The sequence below is a fragment of the Phaethon aethereus genome (assembly GCF_964289735.1).
Source record: "Phaethon aethereus genome assembly, chromosome: 10".
NCBI classification, from domain to species: Eukaryota; Metazoa; Chordata; class Aves; order Phaethontiformes; family Phaethontidae; genus Phaethon; species Phaethon aethereus.
In genome coordinates this window covers 16601709-16627676 of record NC_138586.1, presented here as the reverse complement: position 1 = coordinate 16627676, position 25968 = coordinate 16601709, and the positions used below count along the sequence as shown (strand labels likewise).

At 51.1% G+C, this 25968-nt stretch overlaps 2 protein-coding genes across 6 annotated transcripts in view; one reads left to right on the top strand and one right to left on the bottom strand.

The window, feature by feature from the left end:
• The window catches only part of ARHGEF6 (Rac/Cdc42 guanine nucleotide exchange factor 6), a gene marked incomplete at both ends in the record, with an annotated part of 38207 nt that extends 25771 nt beyond the window's left edge, over positions 1-12436 (top strand). For 3 of the 5 annotated variants that reach the window (XM_082004110.1, XM_082004109.1, XM_082004107.1), the window contains 11 exons: positions 1452-1598; positions 2534-2620; positions 3655-3733; positions 4421-4554; positions 4855-4980; positions 7841-7861; positions 8672-8765; positions 9703-9792; positions 10597-10696; positions 11606-11660; positions 12296-12436. In XM_082004110.1, coding sequence (XP_081860236.1) covers positions 1452-1598; positions 2534-2620; positions 3655-3733; positions 4421-4554; positions 4855-4980; positions 7841-7861; positions 8672-8765; positions 9703-9792; positions 10597-10696; positions 11606-11660; positions 12296-12436 — 1074 coding nt within the window. Of the gene's footprint in view, positions 1-1431; positions 1599-2533; positions 2621-3654; positions 3734-4420; positions 4555-4842; positions 4981-7840; positions 7862-8671; positions 8766-9702; positions 9793-10596; positions 10697-11605; positions 11661-12295 lie in introns of all 5 variants that reach the window. The other 2 variants (XM_082004108.1, XM_082004111.1) reach the window with 2 other exon arrangements.
• Positions 12437-19360: 6924 nt separating this feature from the next.
• Positions 19361-25633, bottom strand: CD40LG (CD40 ligand; the record flags this gene model as incomplete). Its single annotated transcript, XM_082004061.1, has 6 exons — positions 19361-19731; positions 21578-21640; positions 21930-21986; positions 22296-22341; positions 23575-23712; positions 25478-25633. 6 exons carry the CDS (start codon positions 25631-25633, stop codon positions 19361-19363), a joined length of 831 nt encoding a protein of 276 aa, XP_081860187.1.
• Between the last annotated feature and the right edge of the window lie 335 nt (positions 25634-25968).

Here is a 25968-nt window from a genome sequence, read left to right as displayed (position 1 = left end):
CACTATAACCACTCCAGATGTGGTCCAACTTCCTTCCTTAGCACAGCAGATGCAGGTTTTCAGTGCTTAGTGGTGCAGATGAAAGGTGGGGTGGAGAAAGTTCATAGAAAACAGGAAAGGGTGATCATGTTACATTTACTTAGAAACTTAGCTCCCTTTCCATTTATTCTAGTAGATAATAGGGGAATAATTCAGTTAAATTACACGGTGTCATTAATCTTTAGGAATGCTCATAAGCGATGGACGGTTTTACTTGGAATGTGTACTTAGGTGCTGAGCAATTTGATGTAATTCTATTATGACTAAAGAGGTTCAGTGTGGATTTGAGGTTAGGCAGGCAGAGATGCCCCTCGCGACAGACGCGTGGTCCCGTGGTGGGACCAGGGAGGCTCCCGAGCAAAGGCAGGGCAGGGAACGCGGAGCCGCTGGGATTTGCAGTGGCACCTCTGCACAGACTGCGGTGGATTGCTGTGGATTTTATATGGATTTGCATCCTGGGAATGTTGGATTCGGACACCCAGGGAACCATCAAAGCACACGACAGTTGCAAAACCAAAGGAAGTCCCCACAGTCTGGTTCAAAATCCTGTGTTTTCAGACTAGACCCAATGCAGCCTCTCTTTGAAGATTTGGATAGTCAAAGAGTTTGTATGAAACTGAACTGGAAAGGAGGAAATTCTCTCTCAGAAATAGGGGTTTGGAAAAAAACCAAGCAGCTGGTGAAAAATGAGCCCGGGTTTGGTCTTGCAGCAATTTTCCCCATTGGCAGATGAGTCAATTAAAGCAAGTTTTGCTTGGAGTCACAGGGCTGACGTTGCTCGGTTAGCGTTGTCGTCTGCTTGCTGAAAGTTGCTGAAGGATCCGGCCCCTCCATGGAGCCTTACCAGTCCCCAGCTGCTGAGCATCAGTGCAGTCTTGTCGATTAAGGGACCTTGAAAAGCTTCTTTTTGTGCTACTTCACTGCACCGCTGAAATATTGTGCCAAGTCCTGCTTTTGGGTTTTCAGATTTTGGTTAGAAAATATCCACCCATCTGATTCGTGGGGGCTTTGCGTTGCTGCAAGTACAACTCTCTTTGCTGTTCAGGCAAAATGGGCAAAATCTCTCTGAGCAGCAGCAAAATTAGAGGCTTTTAACTCTGCATCTGTCTTGGTTTGGAAAATGTGACCCTGTACTCTCAGAGGTACAACTGGTTTGGAAAGAAAAGTTTGCTCAGTGCTGTTCACAATTTCTTTGACATTTTAACGTATTCATTACTTCGTAAATCACTAGGGTGTGATTTTTTTAACAAACTTTGTGTAATAGAGCCAAAGCAGGCTTTCCTGATCCCTTGACGTGACCAGCCCTGAGCCTGCGTGGCTGTGGAAGCGTTGCTGGTGAAACAATCTTCGCGGGGATGGTTTGGTTTTGCGCCTGCCCTTCGGCTAACGAAGCGCCCCGCTGTGATTCCCAGTCGCAATGCCAGGAGCTGAGGAAGAGGAAACAACTCGAGCTGCAGATCCTTTCCGAATCCATCCAGCGCTGGGAAGGAGAGGACATAAAAACAATGGGAAACATCATCTACATGTCCCAGGTTATGGTACAGTGTGGGGGGAGTGAGGTGAGTGCTGTGGTCCTTCTCCTGGCTCAAGACATTGTGCCCAAATACCCCCTTGCTCACGGATCAGCGGTGCAAGGCGGCAGCTACTCTCACCCCAAGCCAGCAAAGTGCCAACAAATAATGCTGATAAATAATTTTGCCTGGGGGAAGTGCTGTGCAATGGGGCTGTGCTCATCTTTGGAGCCAGGCACCGTGTCACACCCTGGGGGCTTAGCTTCAGGCCTTTGGTGACGTGCTTTTCAAGCAGAAGTATCTTAGTCACAGAAATTAGTATCTTCGGATGCCTTATCTTCAGGAATCAGCAAAATGTGCACATTAATTTTCCTCCTTCCCCCCTGTGACTTACTCTGAGAAATGAGAGTGACTTGAGAGTGTGCATTAGCATAACCATTTTGCCACGTCCTGTGCATGGCGCAGCGGCTGCTGTGACGTCCCACTCCAGAGCTGACTGGAAATAACTGGAGGGATTCCTGTGCTACTGGTTCTAAAGCATTGCACCAGTGCTTGCCACAGACCTTCACCAGTGGTGTTAAATCCATGCTTACTGCATGTTTGGTGTGGGAAAGTGCCTGTTATCACTGAATTGCTTGCTTGCTGTAGCAACTTTTCCCTGGGAAGGAGAGACCTGTAAAACAAAATCCTGTAGAGTCTAGTCCCAGCGTCTTGTTTGGGGTGTGAGATGCTGGGGGACATAAGGTCTTGGTCCTCTGAGGCACCCTGAAATGATTGGAAGAGGATTAGCAGGATGCAGACAAAAATGTATGCAGGAAAAACTAGTACAGAAATGAGATGCTGTAAAGAAAAAAACCCAAAATAATTGGTTTGTGGGTGATCTCTCACAGGCTGTGATTCCAGCTGCAGCAGGTTCGGTTTGCTGGAGGAAAGTGCTTGTGATGCGTTGCAGACTGGACTAACCTAAATTCTTGTCCCTGTAGGAGAAAGAAGAGCGATATTTCTTGTTGTTTTCAAACGTCTTGCTGATGCTGTCTGCAAGCCCACGGATGAGTGGGTTCATCTATCAGGTAGGCATGCTTAATTCGAGGTTGCAAGGCATTAGGTGTGAAAAGGGAAATCAGATAGCTCTTCTCAAATTCAAATCCTCTGTTTCCTTAAACCTCTTTGTTGTGATGTAAATGCCCCAGGCTGGGAACCAGGGCTTGGTTTCACCATGCCTTGGTTTTACCATGCCTTAGTGCCTTGGTCCTGCCAACTGGTTAAACAGCATTTGGTAAGTGTGAATGCTGTGAAATGAGAAAAAAAACCCCAAACCTCAAAGCACATTGTCCTACACACTGTTCTTAAGAGTGGGGGGGGGGGGGGTGTGTGGTGTGTGTGTGTGTGTGTATGTGTGTGTAAGGCGTCCTGATCCAGCTGTAGGGTTTTGCCCCACACAACAAGCCAGCCGGCTCTCAGGGTTGGGCCATCTCTGGAAAACACTGCACTACTATAAAGCTCACTGTAAAGAGCCCAAAATTTCCACTCCATGAGGCACCCCACAGCACTGCATTTCTTGTGTTTTACCATTTGAATGGCTGCAATCAGGCTGTTGGGAGCTTGGCTTTTCTCCAGTTGCCTGAAACTATCAGTACCCTCCAGGAAAAGGATGCTCTTCTGTTGATGTGTCATTTGTCCTACACAAGGGAGATGGGAAAGGCTGGGGAAGGATTCGGCTGGGTTTTAGATCCTACCCACCAGTGGGAGTAAGGTGAGCAGGCAGTTCAGCGTGCAAAACGGAGGGACAGGGAAGACTTTCAGAAAAAACAGGGGAAGTTCATCCTCCTGATTTGGTTGTAAAAAGGGTTTGCACCTAGTGAAGGGAAAGGGTGCAAGATGAGCTGGGGATGACTCAGTTGTCATGGGAGCCTCTTCTCTGGGGTTTGACCTAGTTGTGCAGGGAAATCTAGATCCATACATTAAAGGACACTTTGCAGTCTGAAGCCTTCACAAATTAGTTTTTAATGGCAATTCCCGAAGAGAAAGGAATCAGCAGAAACAAGCAGAACGGCGCCTGCCGGGGAGCCAGCAGATGCAGACACTGACTCCTCAATTTTCCTAGGGAAAGCTGCCTTTGACGGGAATGACGCTGACAAAGCTGGAAGATGCTGAAGGGAATGAACACGTGTTTGAAATTGCAGGTCAGTGTGGCCCCTGCCTGAGGACATCCTCCCAGTCCAAACAGCAGCTGCCACTGGAGGTACTGGTCCTCCTCCTCCTTGAGCTCTGTCTCTGGCGCTGGGCTGATCCTGGAGACCACAGTGTTTCACAAGGGACAAATCTCCTGCCAGGGCTGGTTGTGGCCCCAGTAGCGCTGCTCTGTGCTGTGCGTGCCCCGTCTGCATCTGGGGTCCATGCCGTGCAGCTGTGAGCACCTTGTTTCTTGACAGATTGACGGCTCTGGTCATCAGGTAGCTTTCCTAATATTCCTCCCAGTTTCCCCTTCGGTTTATCTCATTACTTGTAGCTATACACCGTTGTCATGCTCAGTGACTTGGCTGCAGTGCAGCTATTTGTGCTTGGTGGTACTTGGTGTCAGGATCCTCTTAGTCATGGAAAGGTTGCATTTGCTTACTTTTAGCATTAAAATAATTCCTCACACATTCATCTCACCAGTTCCCTTAGCTTTTTCTGTGCTGCTCCCACACTGACTGGCACTGGGTGCCTGGAGCAGTATGGGCAGTCTCATCTTTGCCCTGGACTTTTTGCAGCCACTGGACTTTTCAAATCGAGGAGCCACTTGCTGCTGTGCCAAGCTGAGTTCACCCTGTGCTTCCTCCTGTGTCTCCACCGCTTGCTAAAGACGGTTATTTAACCCTCTGCCGCAGGGAACATGACGGAGCGGATCACTGTGTCCTGCAGCACCGGCCAGGACTTGCACGAATGGCTTGACCACTTGCAAAGGCTGACCAAAGGGACGTGCAACACGGTATCCAAAACGCAGTCCTGGAGCGCTCATTCGGTAAGCTTTTCGCCTCCCCAGCCTCTCTGCTGCCTCGGGTTCCTCAGCGCTGGCCGATCTCTCTTTTTTTGGCAATGCGCCTTGATAATTGAGGTAACGTGTACAACTGTAAGTTGTACATCCTGCAGTTTTGTTTGTAACCGTGTCGTACTTGTACCATTTTACATGTATCCTGCCCCATTTTTGTTGCAACGTCGATGTCTCAAAGGAGTTCACAGTGAATGCTTGTCCATCCCCCTCTACTTCTCTACGTTGCTTGGCAGCTAACAGTCTTCACTTGCTTCTCATCTATTTTCTCAGACGTTTAGTTCAGCTGGACAGATCCGTGGCCCTCTGGAACCCCCTAAAATCCTCAAGCCCTGGAGCTTGAGCTGCCTCCGTCCTGCTCCTCCACTCAGACCGTCGGCAGCGCTGAGTTACAAAGAGGTAATTGCCCCGCGTGCCCGCGGGGGACCGTGGTTTCATGGCAATCCCCAGCGCTCGCGTCCGGGTTTCTTGGCCCGTAGCGAGGGCGCAGAAGCTTGGGCCGTTGAGAGGAACGCCTCTGCCCCGGTCCTGCGATGGATGCTTGTCGCTGCGGCTGGCTTTGTGCTACGAGTGAAGCATGAGCACGCGTGTTTGCAGGCTCAGCCCCATTCCTGATGTTTGCCGTCGGCTGCTGTAGCCAGCGCCCTCGGCTGCTGGATGTCACCGGTCCCACAGTGGGGTGTCCCACAGCATTGCGTGTCCCACTGGTGCTGTGGTGGATCTGCCTACCCTCCTCCTCCTCCTGCCTTGTTCTGAGCCGTGGGTGGGAGCTGGGCTCCCTGCCGGGACGTGCTGCGTCGCGAGGAGCCGTGGCGGCGGCTCGGCGTTGCCCAGGCTGGCGCTGTGGGATCGAGCAGCAATGCTGCACCACGAGGAAGAGGAAAAGCCTGTTGGTATTTCTCGTGTCTTCCACCCTGTGTGTTGGTGGCTGGAGCACTGGAGCTCCCTGCAGCAGCCGTGGGGCTCGACCCTCCTTCGCCACCCCCCCGAGTGTTTTATACACCCGTACCCCGCAGGGAGGCAGCAGCCCGTGGGATCGCTTCCCCCGCAGAAACCCCAAGCCTGGGAGCTAGGAGACGGCGTGGGGAAAGCCAAAATACAACCCAGCTCCCATTCTCACCCCCCGCTGTAACTGCAGTGCCCTCCTTCCCTACCTCACGTTAAACTTTGGGGATTACTCACCGGTAACTCGCGTAATGTTCCTCGTACTGGATGAGCATTCCGGTTCCGAGTCAGCCGCCTTTCTTGGTGCAGCAGCCCTGGGAGCATCGCTGCCCGGGCTCCCAGTGGGCACAGGGACGAGGAGGGGGCTCGCACCCCCCCCAGCCCCCCAGCACTCAGGGATGGAGAGCCCGGCAGCGCGGGGGGCTGTTGGTCAGCTACTCCAAGTAGAGATTTTAGGTAGCTTCATGGCGTTTTGTTACGTTTATTTCTTAAAATTTGTAAAGCAGCATGTTTCAGTTCGGGAATTAAATTGTTCAAAAACCAAGCAAGCAGACTGGAAACAATGCTCAGTCTTGGGTCTTGGTCAAAATCCCATGGTCAAAATCCCTAACATAGATTAAACCATTTCTTGCTTGCGCCGTGAATTAAAATATAGGAAGAGGCTTGAATTAGAGGAGAAATTTTTCCATGTGAAAATGCAAGGCTGGTATTTGTCCATAAGGTAGGCCAAACCCACATACGGAGTGATATCATTAATACCACAGTCTTTTGCAGTTTCCCAGTTGTCCCCTGCCGCGCGTAGCCGAGTTAAACTCTCTGCGTCAAAAACCGGGTGAGAGTTTTTTGCCCCCGCGGCCGCGCAGGCGGGGAGCCCCGAGGGGTGGGATGCCGCTGCAGGCGGGGTGGTCGCGTGCAAGGTGTCAAAGGACAAAAAAATGTGGTTTGCAGGGGAACGGGCTGTGCTGGCCACGTTGGTGGAAATGCAAAGGCCAGCAGATCCAGCAGAGCTGGGCAGGCACAGGCTGGCACCCAGTCAGTCCAACCCGGGGCGCAGCTCCCCTCTGAGGGGACGGACTCGTGGACACGCGCCTGCGATGACAAATGGGAAATAAGTTCAGTTGTTGGCCCAAGCAGATCTGCACCTGCCTCGTCCCTCCCTCCGGGTGCTCAATCACTAAGCAGAACTCCTATTTCACTGTAATTTTTTTTTTTATTATTTTTAATTTAAAATAGGGCACAAAATAAAGTATGCTAGCAGCTCGGTGCAAGTCACCTTCCTGTAATGAAGATATAATGAAGGAATACAAATTTCAAAGGTTATTTGCAGGGAGGGGAGTTTGATGAAAAGATTAGAGACTGTCAGACATCCAGTGTTACTTTAATTGGCTTCTAGTAGTGTAGGATGGAATGGCACAGTCTTGTGCATTTCCTCATACCTAGCTGTGCTCAGGAAACCCCAGAACCTGCTTGCGTACCGCACAGCACTCTTGTTATTTCCATTGAAATTGGGTCATTTTTCCTGTTCTGTTTCCAGTAATCATTTGAAATGACAGAGCAGGTGCTGTGGGTAAAGTGGTGTGTCCGGATTCAGGTTAGCAAAGTGAAAAAGATTTACATACGATTTCTTATACTACTTTTTTTTTTTTTTTTTTTTTTTTTTTAAGCGGCCTGCTTTGCATTAGGTGAAGGGTTTATAACATTGGGATTCAGGATTTTGCTGACCAGACCCACGGGAGAGCCACGCGGCTCCCTGTACGGAGCATCCCAGGGATGGGACCCTCCCCAGGGCGTGCAGGGAGCTCCCTGCTCAGATGCTGCTGAGCTGGTGCCTGACGCTGTCAGGTCTCCTCCAGGGAGGACGGCAGGTCCCCTCCGGCAGGGTCCCCTTTGAAAAGACACGGTCCTGGGGGCTTGTCACCAGGGTGGGCAGAGCATCCCATCAGCCTGGCCGGGTCAGGTTGAAGCCGACAGGACCGGTGTTGAGCATGGGGCCAGACCCCGAGCACCGTTCTCTTAGACCACCAACATCTACAGAAACCTACTACTAACCAAGGAGGCATGTTCTCTATTTTGGTGTGTTTATAGTGTATTAATGCCCACTTACCATGCGTTTCACATGTAATTTTTTCAGTTTTGCATGACTCCGGGCTCCTCTGCATGTTGACAATGCTCTAAAACCAGTACGGAGGGTGTGCCACATTAATCGCAAGACTAACATTTAAATATGTTTTAGAATTGTGGATTTAATGGACTTGGTCAATAAAATCATCAATCTCTCACACTCATCTTCTCTTTCTTTGCATATTCATTGTAGAGGATGTCTTATATCTTGAAGGTAAGGGTAGATACATCTCTTTGGCTTATTGTGGCAAAGAACGCTTGTTCCTGTTCACGCTTCTCCTGCTTGCATGACCCTAATTTTGCCTGGCTGTGTCAGTAAGTTATCCTGAGAGGCAGTAGCGACCGGCAAATATATTTTGAGATAACTCTCAAGAAGGATTTAGTATTACGATACTTAAACTTCCTGGCATGCGTCTTTTCCTGCTTAAAATCCGTATTGCATGTAACCTACTAATACACTAATTCCCTCCAAATCGGCAAGACTGGTAACGCAGTGAAGGAGATAAAAGCTTGCGTTTCTTCCTTGTGGAGTCATAGCAAACACTAACTTTGTGTGTATTTGTTTGTTCTCTGTGTAAGTGTGCGGGGGATTTTTACTCTTAAACAAATTGTGCGCATTTAGAAGCAATGTTATTTGCCAGCTGGTTTATATTAGAAATCAAATCAAGCCAAGGAAATAAACACTATTATAGGGTTTTCTAACAAAGACCACAGAGTTGGTAAGCGGAGTAAAAGTGCTGTGAATGTGTTTGAGCTCTTTGGCTAAAGGATCTTAGCCAAGAATTGAATTTGCTAGAGGAGCTTGTCCTGGCCCAGACCTGCAGGTGCAATTCCCACTGCTGTTCCAGGGAGCAATGGGCTACAACTAGCACAAGGGAAAGGCAAAAAGCTTAATTTTCCACAACTTTGCTTTGTAGTTCTCTAATGTGTTGTGCGTAACACGGATAGCTGCATTCAGCTGCGCTGCTCCGCTGCTTGAGCTGCCTTTGGATCTGGTTAAACACAAGAGTCTGTTTCTCTATAGGATTCCAGCAAAAGTCCAAAAACAATGAAGAAGTTTCTTCCAAAAAGGAAAACTGAGAGAAAACCATCTGATGAAGAGTTTGTTATTCGGAAAAGTGAGTGTTGCATTTTTCTCTTCTTTTTGGAGGTTTCTGTGTACTCGGTGATCTCCACAGGGCTTTGAGAACAGCCTTTCTCACGGTGCAGGGTGCGACAGGGCGCTGACGTTGTGAGCAAACCTCTGTGCTGCTGAGCACGGGAGGCTTCTGGAAGCACCCCAGTCCTCAGCCTCTGACAGATCCCCTCCCCAGTTATGACTGCCAGACACAGCAGCACAAGGTCACGGGTTGTGGGTGGTCTTGTTCTGTGTACGAAGCCAGGGAGCTACTTCCAAGTAGTTGAAGGCTGCAGTAAAACTGCACATCAACAGTCATCAAAACATGTCTGAGAGCTGGGACAAACCCTTACCTGGCCATGCCAGCAGGTCCTGGGACAGTTTCCATGGGGGATCAGGGAACAAAAAAAGGCCTTATTCCTGCAGGAGTGCTAACCTGCAAGGAGGGATGTCCTTACAGCTCCTGAAGTCCACTTGGGACACCCCTCAGGGGATTTACGTGAAAGGCCACGGCCACCCAGCGGTGTACAGCTTGAAGATCCGTTGTCTCCCTCAAGAAGACAGCACTGTGCTAAGGCTGGAAATGAAGACTTCACGTTTCCAAGTCCTGCCCTGATGCGGCTGTACCAGACCCCTCCTAGCAGGGCTGCTCTGCCTACCCACCTCCCGGTGCTGCCGGCACCCGAAGTCAGGCATCACCCCCTGAGTTTTGCTGAGATGAGCAGCTAGAAGTGTGTTCATACCATTTGATCATGGTGCTCAATGCCACGGGATCTTGCAAAGGACAGAAAACATAAGGGGCCTCAAAAGGGAATTAGGCAAAGTCCCAGAAACGGTGTCAGTCAAGGGAACGGCGTGCTCTTGGGAGCAAAGGCTGGGAGAGATGAAGCCGGAGCCCTTTGCTTTTTGTGATCGCCGTTCGCCGCCATGTTTTACAGGTACTGCTGCGCTGGAAGAAGATGCTCAGATCCTGAAGGTGATCGAGGCGTACTGTACCGGGGCGGGCTTCCAGCAAGCTCTCAGCTCAGGTGGGCGCACAACCAGATCATTTAGTTCTTACTCTGCCTGCAACACTGATAACCCCTCTGGGAAAAAACAGATGGTTGCATCATACAGCCACGAGACTCGTGCTAGGAAACTGTGTGGTGTTCAATCTTTAAGATAAGGGAGCTTCATCTGCCTAGTGGTTTAGTTGCCATTGTTTTTCTTCTAAACAGATGAGAATGAAGCAGGTAGGAGGGCAGATGAGACACAGCTGTTTCATCAGCGCTTGTTAGGAATTAAGCAAACCTAGTCAGTGCCTGTGGCTGTCAGCACTGAACACCTGATGGTAATCTCAGGTTGCATATAGCTTTAGAAAGGAAGCGTGAATATTATCTCTCAATCATCTGCGTGTTTAAGAACAAGCTGCTTCATAAGAACCTATCTAACATCTTCAACTCTGGAAATACGACTATTTATCATTGCTGGTGAGGTGTCGAATTAAATCACTGAACTATCAAATAATGGTACATTTAAAAAAGGGAGGCCGTGTTTCTCCTGCGAGCTCTTGACCGTAATCGAATGATTTCATTTATAAGTCGTGATGTAACTTTAGATGCAAGGAGCAATCCTGAAAACTTTCCACTTGCTGCTTTCGCTCGGGGTTCGCGGTACGTGTAAGCCCGTATTTAACCCTGGCAGACAGCCGGCGGCTGCTCGAGCCCCCGCGTCCCCAGCCTGCCCCGGGCTCGCAGAGGAGCGGCGAGAACGAGGGCTGCTGTCTGCGGGGCGGCGTGGGCATCAGGGAAAGGTCTCCTTTTCTCTTCCTGATGAGTAGTTCTTGTACACAGGCTCCCGTAAAGACTCCATCCCCCAAGTCCTTCTTCCCGAGGAAGAGAAAATCATCATAGAGGAAACACGAAGCAACGGCCAGACTGTCACGGAGGAAAAGTAAGCACGGCTGCTCTCCACTTGCAGATTCCCTTGTCGTTTTTGGAAAGACCCTAAAAACTAATGCCCTCTCCTTCTGCATCTCTGCAGAGCAGCGGGGCTGGTGTCACCAGCTGCTGCCTTGGTCCTGGTGGGAACCACCTATTAAACCACCAAAATAGCTATTTCATTTGCTATTTCGTCCCTTTTTAAGAACAGAGGCGCCTTCCCAGCTGCTCTGATGAGGCTGTAGCCCTCTGGGAGTCTGTGCGCTGGGTCCCCAGAGCCAGTTTTATCGGGTCCCAGAGCTTATCCGGATGTAGCTAATGGGGTCAGGGGGGACCGAACCAAACAAGCGGCTTTTTTTTTATTTAAACTACTGACATACTGGGCTGCTGCTGCCTCTCGTGAGCCTGCCTGACAGCCAGGTGATGCTGTCTGAGTGCTGCCAGCCTGTTACTGCGTCTGGGCGACTGCGTTGATCCGCTCCTTTTCTAACCCAGCCAGTGCATTCCATTCGTGCTTGAGTTTTTTTGCAGCATAACTTCAAGGAAGCAAGGCTGTTTTACAAAGATGCTCAGGCATTTCCAGATTTAAAATCATTGTTACTTATTGCAGTAGCGTAAACAAGGAAGGCAAAGCCACAGACCTTCGCTGATAACTTAAAGATAGCAGAAAAAGGTATTTTTCTTGAGTTTTGAGGAAAGAGCCCTGAATTTTGGCCCGGTGGCCTATAAATGCTCCTAAGCTGCGTTTCCAGAGTCTCCTCACGGGCAGCAGCAATGGCTGCGACCTGATGCTTGCAAAGCAGAAGCTGGAAGCACCTTCCATGTCAGCACCTCACTCACAAAAAACCTCCCATGCTGTTGCTGTTCTGCTGCCCTCCAGCTCTTTTTATTTCTTTTTTTTTTTTTCCATTTCTTTTTGCAGGAGCCTTGTTGACACAGTTTATGCACTGAAAGATGAAGTCAAAGAACTGAAGCAGGTAATTTGAGTGGTTTTGTTGGTACTGGCTGCACCGGGTCGTTGTCTTCTACTGGCCGGTGCCTAGGAAAGGTCTTGCCAATGCTGGTGCAATCCTGCAGCTCCCTGAATCAGCGTTAGGTTTTTTTCTGGTTTAGCTCCCTGAATCAGCTCACCACGCAATTGCTTGAGCAGCGGGGCCGGCGGGAGGGAGGGAGGAGTTGGTCTTTGTGGTAACAGGAAACTTTCCCCTACTCTAAAAGCTCTTTCAACTTGACTGGGGTCTGGTGGGTACCAATTTTTGTAGACTCAGAAGAAATACGTCCTCCAGCCCCAAGCTTGGAGGTGGGAGAGACCACCCCAGGAGAACAGGGTCCTCCAACCCATGCTAAAATTAGGTTTCCCAGAGGATGCTTCTGCCTGCTCAAAGTCACTGGGATTTTTGTGCAGGTCTCTAAGGTAGTGAGGGTCTGCTTGAGTGGGTCGGACCACAAGTGACCCGGGTTGTTCATCCTCGCAAGCCAGCAGTGACCTGTCACATGTCCCTGACGTTTCATCACCTCTGAGGCAGCAGGCAGCAGGCACCTGGAGGTACCTCATTGCGTAAAGTGCCTGGGCATTAGCTGCATCTTTATTCCTTTGTTTTTCACCTCACAGGAGAACAAAAGGATGAAACAGTGTTTGGAGGAAGAGCTTAAATCCAGGAAGGACTTGGAGAAGCTGGTTAGAAGGCTGCTGAAGCAGACGGACGAGTGTGGCAGGGAGGACACGGGGCGCAAGTCGTCCCTGATCGCCTGAATTTGCGGAGAAGCTGCTGGCAGTGGTGTGTGACCTCAGGGGTTTTTTGGGAAGCGGAACTGGATCCTTTGCCTCTTCTTGCTCCTTGTTTTGTTGGTTTTGGGAATTTTGTTACCAAAAAAAAGTCATAGAGAAAAAAAATAGTTTTTCTTCCATCCAATAAGGAAATAAACCGGAAACAATCGATCACAACTAAACCAGTAAGCAAACAGTCCATGATTCACGATTCATCTGCAGCAACTAATACCTCATCGTACCTGCTACTGGGAGCAAACACAAACTCTGCTAATGATTGCCGCTCACAGAGGGTTTGGCAGCAGTTTCCTAGAGGAAGCTTAAGCACTTTTTAAATGCTTTCATTCTTTTCAAAAGCACCGGTACCTATTTATTGAATGAAAACATTATTGAGGTGGCATTGACCAGAAACCAAAAAGCACCATGCTCCTCTTCTCAGATAATCACAACTGGGGAAGCTTTTCCCATCCACCTTCTTTTTTCCCCGTTAGTTGACTGTAGCGAACTAGAGCCCAGCAATACTGTGGTTCCCGTGTGGCCTTGATACTGATTAAAATGTGCAATTAACATGAAGACATTAGAACTCCTTGGGGAAGCCAGATCTGGAGCACCTGTCGGAGCGCATGGGAAGGTGTGTTGCACGGTACTGCCTCCTCACAGCTCGTGATTAGCACCGCAGGTAACTGCTGTTCTGCCCCCCCATCCCTTTTCTTATGCATGACCTGCAACTCCCACCCCTGCTTTGTTTTCACGTTGAGTGTCCAGGTATCGTATGAGTTTATAGTTTTGCTGTGCTTCCCCTTGCAGAACGTGCTTTTCTCTGTATGAAATGTAAACGCTGCTTGACAACAACCAACCCCCAAACGTGCTGGTTCCCCACTCCCTTCTGCCCACGTTAGGCTTTCCATCGCTCCTTCCCAAAGGCTGGGAACGTAGCCAACGGTCACTTCTCCCCCCATCGCCCCAAAGGGGCTTTCGGCTAGGAAAAAGGAACTTTCTCTTGGGATAGGAAAGATGTTTATGCTTAGACAAGAGCTGGAACGCTCCTGGGGCAAGGACATGCCTTCCAGATCCCTGCACAGCTTCTCGAACACAGCACATGGGCAACATGCATATGTATCGGCTGTCTTCATCTTATTTGATGTTATACCCTAGTTTAGGACTGATGTTTTCCTTCCTTCCTTAGCAGCATTATAAAAGTAACCTTCTGTTAAAGCTGATGGTAAGTCTTACATATATCACAGGGCAGCGTGGTCCCAGGGTGTGCAGACACGCCGCAGCTCATTACAGCCATACCGTTAACATTGGTCACGAAGGGTATAATAAAGGCAATAACTACAACTCCCTCCTTGCAATTAAAATTTAGCCAGAACATACCAAATGGTCTTGGGGAGAGCTAGACTCCAAAAGATCACACGGAGCGTAAAAAGAAATTCTCTTTAAATCTAAGCCGTTTCTAGGACAGAAGAGAGCTGGTTTTTGCTCTGGCTACATTTGCCATCTCCAGAGCATCCCAGCAGGATGGCAGCTCCCTGCATCCCCGCTCAGGCACACAGTTGCGCCGTTTGGTCAGCAGTCAAGCCCTACTGTGCCAGTTAATCGTTTTCTAGGATAACGACCTTGGCTCACGCTGCTGTTCTGTGATGCCATCTCCAGACACCTCGGCGTTGTCTGCTCCAGCCGCCCACCCAAAGGTGGGCTGGGGCCGGGGCTCGGTGCGAGGAAGCAAGCCAAGGGCCATTTACGCTCCCAGGAGGGGGTAGAAATGTTGCCCTGCTGCCCCTCAGTTCAGCTGACACCCGTGCTGTGTACATATGCACGTTTGTTAGATCGAATGTGATGGAGGGCACACCGGGACGTGTTGGATCAAGCGTTTGTCAAGAGCTAGAAGCCAAAAAAAGACAAGAAAATAAAAAGGAAAAGAAGCCATGCCGGATGGACAGCAATGTTTCCATATTTACTTTGTTTACAGTGCTTTGTAAATAGGTTCCAGTGAGTCTGTCTTTAGATGGATGTTGTGTCAGCTGCCTTCCAGTTTATCTTTGTCATGTAGGTTTATTTACTGTAACTACTTATGCAAGTTCAACTTTTCTAACATGTTTTTATTTTGAACAGTTTTTTAATTGACATTTTCAACAAATAAAGAAGCATAAAAATCACTTCTTAGCTCTCAGTGCTGCTTCCTTTGTTTCTGCCGCAAAAGCAAAGCGAATGCTCTGGGCATCCCTGACTTGTTCAAAATGCCCGCGGCTGCATCATCCACCCTCAGATTCGCCGGATGATGGCAGGGATACCGGTACAAATGGTGCTGCTGAGGCTTGGGCTGGCGCTGCCCACCGTCACCCAGACCTGCAGCAGGTCCCAGGGGAAGGGGATGCACTTCCATCCCTCGAGCCCTGCTCGCACTCCGCTAACAAGGATGCTTCACAGTGAGCTGGCGGCTCTGCGCTGCAGCGGCGGCTCGCTCTAGAGAAGTGACTTCCTGCCTGTTTGAGATTTTATTATTTTATTTTTTTTAGTTAGTGCATGTTTTTTTCTGGAGATTAGGTGTGGTGACAGGATTTCCTTTGGTCTACCACTCGGACAAGACCTCTCCTGCATGCTGGTATTTTTAACTCTTCGGTAGATGTGCTGCGCTCTCAGCCCGCAACCGAAGCGGGAGGATTGAGGGCGGGAGGGCTGGACCCTGCTCTCCCTCCCCAGCCACAGCGGTCACAGCACGAAAGAGAGCAAGCAAAGAAAGAAACACTTGCCTTGGGCACAAGTGGCCTTTTGGGGAGTTACTGCAGAGCTGCATCCAGAGCCGAGCGCCACAGAGCCTGCGCTGGGCAGAAGAGCAAGGAGGAGACATTCCCCAGGCTCACTTTGGAGGGAGCATCTCCACTCCTGGGCCCCATGAGGCCAGATCCAGACCTTAACCAGAGACCCTCCATCCCGCTCTCCCACTGAACACGGGGCCCCTTTGGCCTCTTCTCTCACTCAGCTCCCAAAAAGCCCCTTTGCATGACCCAGCTCCAACTCGGGCAGCACCAGCATCCTCCAAGCAACGGAGTTTTGGCCCCGGATGACCATCAATGTGAAAAAACAGACACCACCACCTCCAGCTTAACCTGCGCAGCCCAGAACTGCCACAGCTGGGGATGCCCTGGAGGTGCCCGTTCGCAGGGGCTGCTCCTGCCGACCGCCCCAGTGCGGCACCGCTCCACGGCACAAGTGCCCCAGAGCCCAAACCGAGAGGGGGAGAAGTATCCCTTGCCCCCAGGCAGGGGTGCGTGCAACTGCTTTGGCCTCCGAGAAGAGGTGGAGGCAGCTCCTAGAAAGAGATGGGCACCCTGCGGCTGGGGAGCCTGCTCCCAAAGGGAAAGGGCTGGGGGGAGCTGGCACGGGCGAGGGGTGCCAGCAACCCAGTGCCTAAATGGGGAGAGTGATAAAAAAAAACCAGACCCCAAAGTACCGCAGAGAGGTGCTAGGATGGGCTTGTCACCTGCACAGCCACGCAGCATGTGGGCGGCCGTCCTCCAGCTCCCGCTGCCCGGCAGCCCTGAGCTCAGTGGCACAAACTGGGGACACCCCGCTTGGAAAGAAGCATCACAACTTTTTTTTTGTTTGTTTGTTTTTAATTTGTTTGAGGAAAACAACAACATAAGAATCTAATTTCTTACACTAAACTAAAAAAAAAGTATTTCCCAGGGAGTTCAGTGCGTCTTGAGCTATGCAAACACCTTTCCCATCCCAGCAGATGACCATGCCGCTGCACGCTCCTGCTGCCGCGCATCCATGAGCTGCCCTGTGCCGGTCGTGCTGATGTGCCCCACGTACTCATCGCCCTGACGTCCCTTTCTCCCTTCTTTACTCCGGAAAAAGAAAAAAAGTCAGTCAGACACTGTAAAATCCACAGCCCAAAGAGTGACAGAGAGGCCCCACATGAAGGGAAAAATCAATGTATTGTATTGACGACCTTCAAAGTTTCCACGGGTAGAGGAAACCTGCGCCTGCCGTGGCAGCGGGCAGGGGCCAGGGAGGAGAACAAAGCCACTCGGGAGAAGGCCACAGCTGGATGGTAGCGATCGCATCTCCTCCCCTCCCACGCGCTACCTCACCTCTGAATCCCACGGGCTATTTTTGGCAAATGAAGAAACAGGCAAGAAACAAAAGCCCCAGGAAAGGCAGCAGCGCGGGCAGGGCAGGCGGCAGTTGGCTCTGCTGCTCTTGCCGCAGCATTTATTGAGCCATTTTATGCCTTTTTTGTTTTTCTCTTCTCCCCTCTTTAACTGTTTCCCCCGACCACACATGAAAATCTGTTTCTCCATGTGATTAGCAGCTCCCGGCTCCCTCTCAGTGATCGGGGCTGGGGATGGCAGCCGGGGGGCTCCAGGACCACACACCGATCGCGTTCTCCCCCGTCTGCGACTAACGGCATTTCCACTCCCCAAGATTTTGGGCACCTGAAAGCGGCCACGCAGACGCTCCCCTGAGCTCTCCCCACCCGCTCCCAGCGGGCTTCTATCCCCCCCGTCTCAGACCACGCCAGCTGGCACCGTCTTTGGTTTCCCCCGTGGCTCCCACCGCGGCCGGGCACCTCTACTTCCCCATGGGGGTTTGGGGCTCTCCAGTTGCACCAGGGCAGCCTCTACAAGCCCCGCAGGGGCCGGCTGGGTTTCGGCAGTGGCGGGGATGTGGGGGGACCCATGCCACCTCAGGGGTGGCTGCCCAGCCCCGGCCACCCCACATGCAGTGGCTGCAGGATCCCACCTTGTGCGGCGTCCATCCCTCTGCTCCAACGCGGAGACACCCCTGCAGGCTCCATGCCCTCAGGGCAGGTAGGGATAGACCTCTTCCAGCCAGGTGTCCTAAACCCCGTAAGTTAGCCCCCACCCCTCTGCTCCACAGCTGTGCTGGGGCTTTCAGCCCCAGTGCCTCGCTGCCTTCCTAGGGCAGGGGGGTCCCTGCCCCCTTTTCCAGCCAAAATGCCACTGGCACTGCCCCACCTTGGCACCCCAACATGCCCCAAGGAGAGGGGTGGGATGGCTGCCCTGGGAGGCTTTTGGGGCTGGCCCTGCTGCCCTCTCGGTCCTCAGACCCTGAGCAGGATCCCGGGAAATCCCAGTGTGTCCCAGTCTGGGGCTGAGAAGAATGACCAGCGTTCAAAGCATACAAAGCACCCCATCTCTTAATTCAGAAATTATATTAGTTGCCACGGTGGACAAACCCTCACGCTCAGGAAGGGGGAACTGGGAACATCAAAATACGCTGCAACATGGGGCTACGCAGAGTCCCCTGGCATGCAGTCCCTTTCTGTACACGAATATAAGACAGTTTTAGTTAAATAAATAGTTTTTATACATGGCATTGGACAAGAGCGGTCCATTCCCTGATGAAGTTATGCAATTTTGGAGGACAGCCAGCAAACCCTTATTAAATGATAGAAAAACCAGACTGGCTCTGAGCTCTCCTTTACTGATTTTGGGAGGGGGCCATGCCAGGCACCCAGCACTGCAGTGAGCTGGACAAAGACTGCCCCGTCCACCCCAGCAGTGATGGCACTCAGGCTCTGTGTTAGGACCAGACCTGCAGCCTCCAGCCAAGCAAACCCAAGACTGCCCAAATGTGAAAGCTCTTCCACTTGCAAACCTCCTGGCTTCCGGGAGTATTTTCAAACTTTTGCACTCTAAGTGTGACCTGCATAATGAAGTGCTCCAAGCTTGCCACCTTTGGCATCCTTAGATCTTTTTAAAAAATGCAGCATCAACATCCTTGTGCCCTGCTGTGGCTCAGCTCACCCTCCCCAAGCTGGTGAAGAGGGTTGGGGAGACCCCAGTGTGCAGTGTCACCGAGGTCCCCCCTGCCCAAGAGGGGGTCCTACCCATCTGCACAGTTCTGCTCTCCCGGAGAGGAAACTCTCTTCAGGAGAGGTGCTGCGGTGGACATGTCCTCACTGAGGACAGCCAGAAAATGCTCTGCACATGCACCTTGAAGGCCTTGGGAAGAAGCAGTTGGTCCTGCCACCCCTGTGCTTTTCCAGTCCTCTTCTCAGGGGAGGACGGGTCTCAGAAGAGGAGAGAGGTCCAAATTTGACAGTGGTGGCCAATACCCCTTCCACAGGGTAGTGAAATGGTCCTCTACCTGCAGAGGTTGACAGTATCGCAAGCAGATTCGGTTCACCAAGAACAGAGCACCACCAGCACTTTACCAGCGCTCTGGTAATCAGCCGTCCCCCCTCAGCCACCGATCACTCCTCTGATGCGGGGTGAATGTCACCCAGCGTGAACCTGGCCAAGACAGTGTCACCCTAAGCAAGAAGGCTGGTTGCGTTTCATAGATAGGCACAGGTGGAAAAAAGGAAGTTCTTAAGACAAAGCAGGCAGTTAGAGTGGCAATGATGCATCACCAGCAGCTACCACGTAAGGACAGCGCTTGGCTGATTGATCCCTTTAGAAGAGATGTTCCTAAGCCTTTTAACGTTTTTCCGTTGATGTTTTGTAAGCAGATTGGTACGGGAGATATGTATGAACCTAGCCTGGCTGGAGTGCCCTGAGCCATCCTACGTTGTTAGGAAAGAAACGTTGATGGTAGAGTTTGCTAAATAAAGTTCTTGTGACATAATGGGGACATCCACTCTGCCTGGCATGCAGGGCATGGTGGACCCAGACACACAACACCAGCACGTGCCAAACTGTTGGCAACGAAAGAAAAAAGTGAAGTGCAAACAACAACAGCTTCAAACTTTGTTCCATTTGTGTTCTCAGGGCCCACTTAATAAATAAGGGGCCCTCATTAATAAATAACAAAATATACAATTAAGAAACAAGAAAACCAAAGAGGCAGAGGAACATAAATACGGGAAACAGGGAAAGCCACTTGCTCAACAAAGTTGGGCTGGACCCCCAGCTTGGGGCAGCCCCCTCCTCACTACAGCTTGAAGATGCCAAAGTAGGTGCTGCCGTGGCTGTAGTTCACTCGCGTTGAGTCTGTCACGTTGACAAAAACCATGTCGCCTTCTCGGAGCATGAAGACGCCTCCCTCCCGGATGGACTGGAGGTCACAGAAAGACATGGAGGTGCTGTGTGTGTCTAGTCCTTTCAGCAAGAGCCGGTCCTCTTCCATGGGGAGATACAAATAAATATAGAGGGTGAAGGGTGCTGAAGTCGCTGCCTTGGTGCAGAAGCTGACTTGGGAGTAGATGTAGTAGAGCCCTGCTTCCTTCACCTTCAGTTTCCCCTCCTGGTAGGATATCAAGTTGTTGTTCATGGGGCCATACATCGTCATCTTCCACTCTAGCACTGTAGGGGGAAAGCATGACAGATGAGCTGGGAGGAGGAGACATCCAGTTTGGCAGGCTGATTTTGGGGGGACACCCCCCCACAGACATTGGGTATTGCAGACTCTGCTGCAGGGTGCAGGGGTGGGTCCTGCCCACCCCAGAACACCATCCCCAGCCCAGGGGAGCAAGGTCTCCTTCCCTGAGGCCAGGACAAGTTTAACCCATGTTTCTGGTCACTGGCCTTGACATCCTTCAATAGATTACGCGAGCGGAGGAGTATTTTGCTTCCTTCATCCAACCAAGTGGAAATACTTAGGGTGGAGGATTGCACACAGTTGCCACCACAGGCCAAAGACCCCTGTGTCCGCCCCTGTAGGGTTGCTATCTCCACGGCTTTTGGTGGCACAGCCTCCAAGCCCTCAGAGCACTGCCAAAACACACTGCAGCTTCTATCTTCAGAGGCACCCATCCCAGGGCACATAGTTTTTCTGAACTGGGTGCTGCCTTTCTTCCAAAGTCCCTCCTTTGCCAAGGAAGCGCAAAAATAAACGTCCCACAATTTCGGTCCCTGGCAGGGTACAGAGCTGGAAGGGTTTTGTGTGGCACTGCCAGGACCACTGTGCGTGCTGACCTGCTGCTGCCATGGCTTTTGGGGCACTATTGGTGTCATCAGAGTAGCTCAAGAACACGGACTCCCACTGGAGTTGGTGCACATAAGTCAGTACAGAGGCCAGGAAGCCATGGCCATAGGGGCTGAGCTCAGCTACAACCTCCGGGAGGGATTTTGGACCTCCACCTTCCCCAGCCTACAGAGATACCTGCGAGAGCAGCAAAGGTGAGCAACCTGGCTCCAAGGGCAATAATGAGTTCAACTGTTCCAGCCCAGAGTGCCAGTGCCCGCAGCAGGGTGGTCCTGGGGGAGCCACGCAGCCCATGGTCCGTGCCTGCGCATCCCACGGGGATGTTCCCTCCGTGCCCGACTGCGGAGGTGCAGAGCCAAGCTCCAGGCAGCTGCTGCTCTCTGGGCAATTTCAACCTGCTTTATAGGCTCAACAAGTGCTTAAGCAGTGAGTTTTAAAATGCAGCGAGTTTCTCACTTCTTTGTTCTTATCTAACACTAAACTTTCCACAGGTAGACTGAGCTCTGGGTGAAATGCTGTGTCAGAGATGGAAAGAGCAGTTGCCAATTACTGGCAGTTACTCCAGAATTAAATCAAAAGTGCTCAAATTGCAAAATCCTTGCCAGATTGAGAGGCTGACCTTGGAAGCTCTTACTCACTTCAGTAATCCTTGCTCTTGCAGGATGTCCCTTAGCTAAGACTACGCTGGGAGATGGAGCTGCGAGAGCAGCCATGGTCTGTGCAGAGGGATGCATAAATGCAAATGGACTCACGTGTGTTTCTCAAACGTGGCCATGGCTGTGAGTAAGTGCAGCTTGCCTAAATCAGTTTGGAGCTATCTATGTCGTGACTGTAAAGTCATCAGCCAGCCTGTAGTGCTGCCAGGACCACTACAGGTGAGAAGGTGATTAGAACAGCAGGTACAGTATGCCAGCAGAGCCCTCCAGCTGCAGCCACCCCAGCAAGACGTGGTCAGGAGAGCAAAAGCATTGCGTTTTGAGTCCAAAAGAGAACTGAGAGCTTGATTTGCTTAAATACAAGTAGAAATAGTTTTCTGCTCATAAAAAACACTGTAAAGGTGAAGCCATTGTGGTGCATTTCTAGGAAGGCATATATAAGGCTACTGAGGACAATTGTCCCTGTCCCTGCCCTTGCTGAGCCACGGGGCAGGATTGCAGGGTCCAGCGGGGGATGCACGCTGCCGTGCCCCGCTGGCCAAGCCAGTGCCGAGTGGGTCTGTCTTACCTGAGACTGTCTTATTGCTCTTCTGACCTGCCAGGTGGGCTGCGATCGGCTGCCTCTTCTCCGCTGCAATTCGGAAAGGCTGGTGTTATCGATGCCTTGGCACCCGCTGTCCCCCGCCGGGCAGCACAGCTGCTCTGCAGGGACCGCAGCACCTCCCACCCTCGATATTCCTCTATGGGCCACAGTCTCGAAAGTTCCCCCCACCAGCTCTGAGTGAGGCAGGATCTGGCCTCTCCTCAGCAAAGACACTCAGTTGCCTTCAAGGTGGAACCTCTGAGGGATAAAGCCCGTGGAGGAGACTGTGCTACCTTGCCCGCCATGGGAACAGGACCTGGATGTGCCAACCCCTTACCTGCCACGGACGTCTCGTTCTTGTGTGTTGAATGGGGATGCTCACGGTGCTCATGGCCTACAATGCAAAAAGGCGACCGATTTAATTTTGGATTAATTTTCATCTACTTCAGGTAACATGGCACCCAGAGCTGCCTGCCCTGGTGAGACAGCCATGCCCAGTGCCCCCTCTGCCCTCCCCATGCCGTGCACAGTCCTACCCCATTGGATGGGGATGCTCCAAACCCCGACCCCATCCTCTGCCTCCGTGCCGTGCCCTGGGGCACCAGCGGGCTGTTGCAGGGTGAAGGAAACCCCTTCCCCAGGCCAAGCTACTCCTCCTGCCCTCAGCAAGCCATGGGTGCTCCGGCAGCACCAGGAAACTCACCTTTCTGCATTTCAAACTTGGGCTCCCCCTTGTTGGCTCCCCCATCCTGAAACAACAGCAAAAATATACGTCTTGTCTTTGAGATGCACAAATCAATGATTTTGAAAGCCTCTGTGTAATGAATGCTCTGGTCACCGCTCGGGTTGCTGCTGTTTGGCTCCGACAGCCCTGTCAGCTCTCGGAGGAGGGTACCCAAAACCACAGAGCCCCTCCAGCACCTTCCCCAGCATCACACACAGCCATGGAGTGACTGGCTTTTTGCAGCAGGGGGGTTGTAGGATTTTTGATTTCAGGTTTTATGCAGTTAAAATGATGTGATGGGGAAAGTTCATTTGAAAAAAAAGAAAGAAACAAATGAAACCATTTCCTTTTCAGGGCATTTAAAACCACGCCGGAGAGCCGTGCCGTAGGTGCTGCCCAGCAAGCCGGGCGCCGTCCCCACCAGCTGTGGGACTGGGGTTTCAGGACTGCTGAGCAGGGCCCATCTCAGACACAATTTGCCGTCGTCAGTTGGGTGCTGATGCAAACCTGAAGAGATTTGATGTCATCGGGCACTGACAATGATGAGGAAGAAATGTCCCTCACCTGCCTGCTCTGGTCAGCACAGCTCCTCCTAAATGGAGAATTCAAGGGCTGAGAGCACCTTGGCCCCGGCTGGGCAAGTCAGGCCACTGGGCAGCCCTTAACCACTCCAGGAGGACGTCGCGGTGCAGGTTGGCCCTTTTGCACCCAAATGTGAGGAGCCGCTGCACCAGCTGGAGATGCCATCCCTGAGCCCATGGGGTGACATTTGCACAGCATCCTCCTCCTCCTCACGGGCTGCCGGGAGCCATGCTGCCTGGCCCGAGCCTTGCACTGTCATCAGCACCCGGGCAAAGCGGGTGTAAATGTGCTCCCAGTGGCAGGCGTCCGCGAGCATCCTCACGGGCACCCAGCACAGAATCGGAGCAGGGTGCCAGACAGCAGAAAATCCATGTTTTTCAGACTGGGATCAGAGCGCAGAGCCAGGCTGGCTGCAGCTCTGTTCCTCCCGACACGAGCCCCAAGCACCCCTCAGCATGCCGCGGCTGGACACGCTCTGGCCAAGATAATTTTGAGAAAAAAAGGGATGAGATTTTTTGCTGATATCAATATAGCGGAAAAATAAAATGTAAAAAGAATATAGTGTAAAAAAAGGGTGTGTGCTATGCATCCCCAAGGCTTGGGGTAAAACTGTGTGTGTGCCTGGGATCCCCCCTCCACCTTCAGCGGGGTCTTTATCTGCCTAAGAGCAGCGTACCTTGCACTGGATGTCCTGGAAGCCCTTTAAAATCTTTTCACAGTCCAGTAACGTTGTCTTCTGACCTTCTGCTGTCTGACATTTCTGTACTTTCCTCAGGAAGATGTAATCTTCGTTTAAACTCAACACCTCTTCCATCTGCCGGCAGGGGAGAGAAGAGAGGGTGAATGGGATGTTAGTGGGAAACCTGCAACGGTTGGCAGAGGAGCCGTATTTCTGCCAGTGAGAAATCGCAGCCTGGCAAGCCCAGGGTCGGCTGTTCAGCATCAGGATGAGCCGGGCAGATACGCTGCAGGTACCAAGCGCTCCCACCAGCCGCCCGGCGCAGCATCTGCAGCCGCAGCCGCCGGCAGTTGCACCCGCCGGGCTGGCCCTGGTTGGTAGTGCTGGATGAGAGGAGAATTGCTCAGGATCCTGTCCTATTTTCTATATCACCTTGATAACGAATTTAAATTTCCTACTCTGACTTTTCCAAACGGCAGGTGGCAAATATCCACCCGCCTGCATTTACAGACAGCAGCACAGAAATCTCAGCGAGTGGCTCGGGGCTCGCTGCTGCCCTGCCCATGCAGGGTGGCTTGTAATTTTTTTGGCTAGCTTATTGACTGAAAGAGCTGCCAAGAGACCAGGGCGACTTGCGGGTTGGGGGTGAATTCTGCCAAGAGCTTCAAATGATTAAAACTAAAATCAGAAAGCCAAAACAAGAATAAATATATATATATAAAAAATACTGATTTTTGAAATTACACCTGCTTTTTGTAGAAACCTAACATTCAGCTAAACAGTGAAGAGAAATGCAGACGGACGTGAGGACACACAGCCTGGCAGAGCGCTCAGTGCAGGCAGCGCCGGGATGCAGAGGGTCGGGTGTGAAGCCCAGCCGCAAGCTCTGAAGGCAGCTGAAACCCTCCTGCCACCCGCGACTGGGCTTCAGCTGCCTCTGATCCTCTGCCACGGCCCCATGCAGCCACGTTTCATTCTGCTGGGTACCCTTCACTCACCCCCTCGCCACAGGCTGCAATCCCCATGCAGCAAAAAGTCCCCTTCCATCCCCTTGACTTTTAAGCCCCTCTAGCTCAGGATTGCTCTCCACCCTTGGAGATCAGAAGACACCCACTTAAATTGAAATTTAAGTTAAGACAACATGTTTAAAAATCAGTAATGACGATCTTATCATTGTATCTGGTAAGGAGAATTCATTCTGGGTTTTAGACCCATTTTATTTCTTTATCTGGTAGTCTTTTCTAGTTTGGAGGAAAGTAGCTTTAGATCGGTGATTTTAAGCATCATGAGGTGTGGCTGCAGTCATGGCACCCTCAAAACCAGCTTTTCAGTTTTTAATTGTTCGGTAAGTATTGTGCCAAGCATGGGGCAGGATCACCGATACTGTGCCTCTTCAAAAAAAAGTACTAAGATCTGCTCTTTTCTTCCCAAAGCAGAAAGACAGCATCTGAAGTGAGATGTTGGTAAAATTCACACATGCAAACAGTAAAAAAAAATTCATTTCTGGCCCCCCTATCCTCACGATTGCTGTCACAGTGCTGCCAAGTGCTACAGCACCAGAAAAACAAACAACAAACCTAAAATAGCCACTTGTGTGCTTAAGCCACACTGTCTTCTCCCTGGGTTGGCCATCGGCTGCCAGGTTTGCTATTAACGGCTCTTCTTGATTGATCCATTCTCATTCTGTTAATAAAGGGAACAGATCTCTTCCTCAGTGTACATCTTAGCGGCAAATTAAAGCAGAAATGAGAACATGGGTGTAATAAATGCCACTCCCCTGTCCATCCAGTGGCCGGCATCATCTTCTACCATGTTCTTCCTTTTGGTGAGCACGTCTTGCCGTGGCTGAAGGCAAATCGCGTTAGCAATCCGGCAGAGACAATCTTACTTCTCCACTTACCTTATCCATCTTCATGTGAAGATACAAACAGAAGAGTACGGTCCCAATTGTCTGTGCTACAATAAATACAGCGAGGAAGCCCATGAACATTTTCATGGTGCTGGGTGAGGTGCTGCTGATGGGTCGGGGTGTTGCAGGGCTGTAGGGTTCGTTCATTCTCTGTGCACGTTGATGAGGCTCCTTCAAATGCACTGCTTGCAAGTAGCATGAGAACTGTTGTGTGAGCACCCGCTGCTCAGGGGATACAGGTTGCAGCAACCTACACTTCCTGGAAAAAACTTTTCGTAGTGGGTAGGTTTGTTCAGTACCGTCTCCCACAACAAAAAAAGTTTCTTCTCTGGTGCACTTCCATGCTTTTTCCTACCGTTCTACCAGAAGCAGAGAGAAGTTCTTATTCCATGTATTCATATTTGCCCTCGAAACAGTCTAGACCGTGCCCCAGTGTTTTTTTCCTGCTGTGGATGAATGTTTCATGGCAAGCAGTCTTCAAA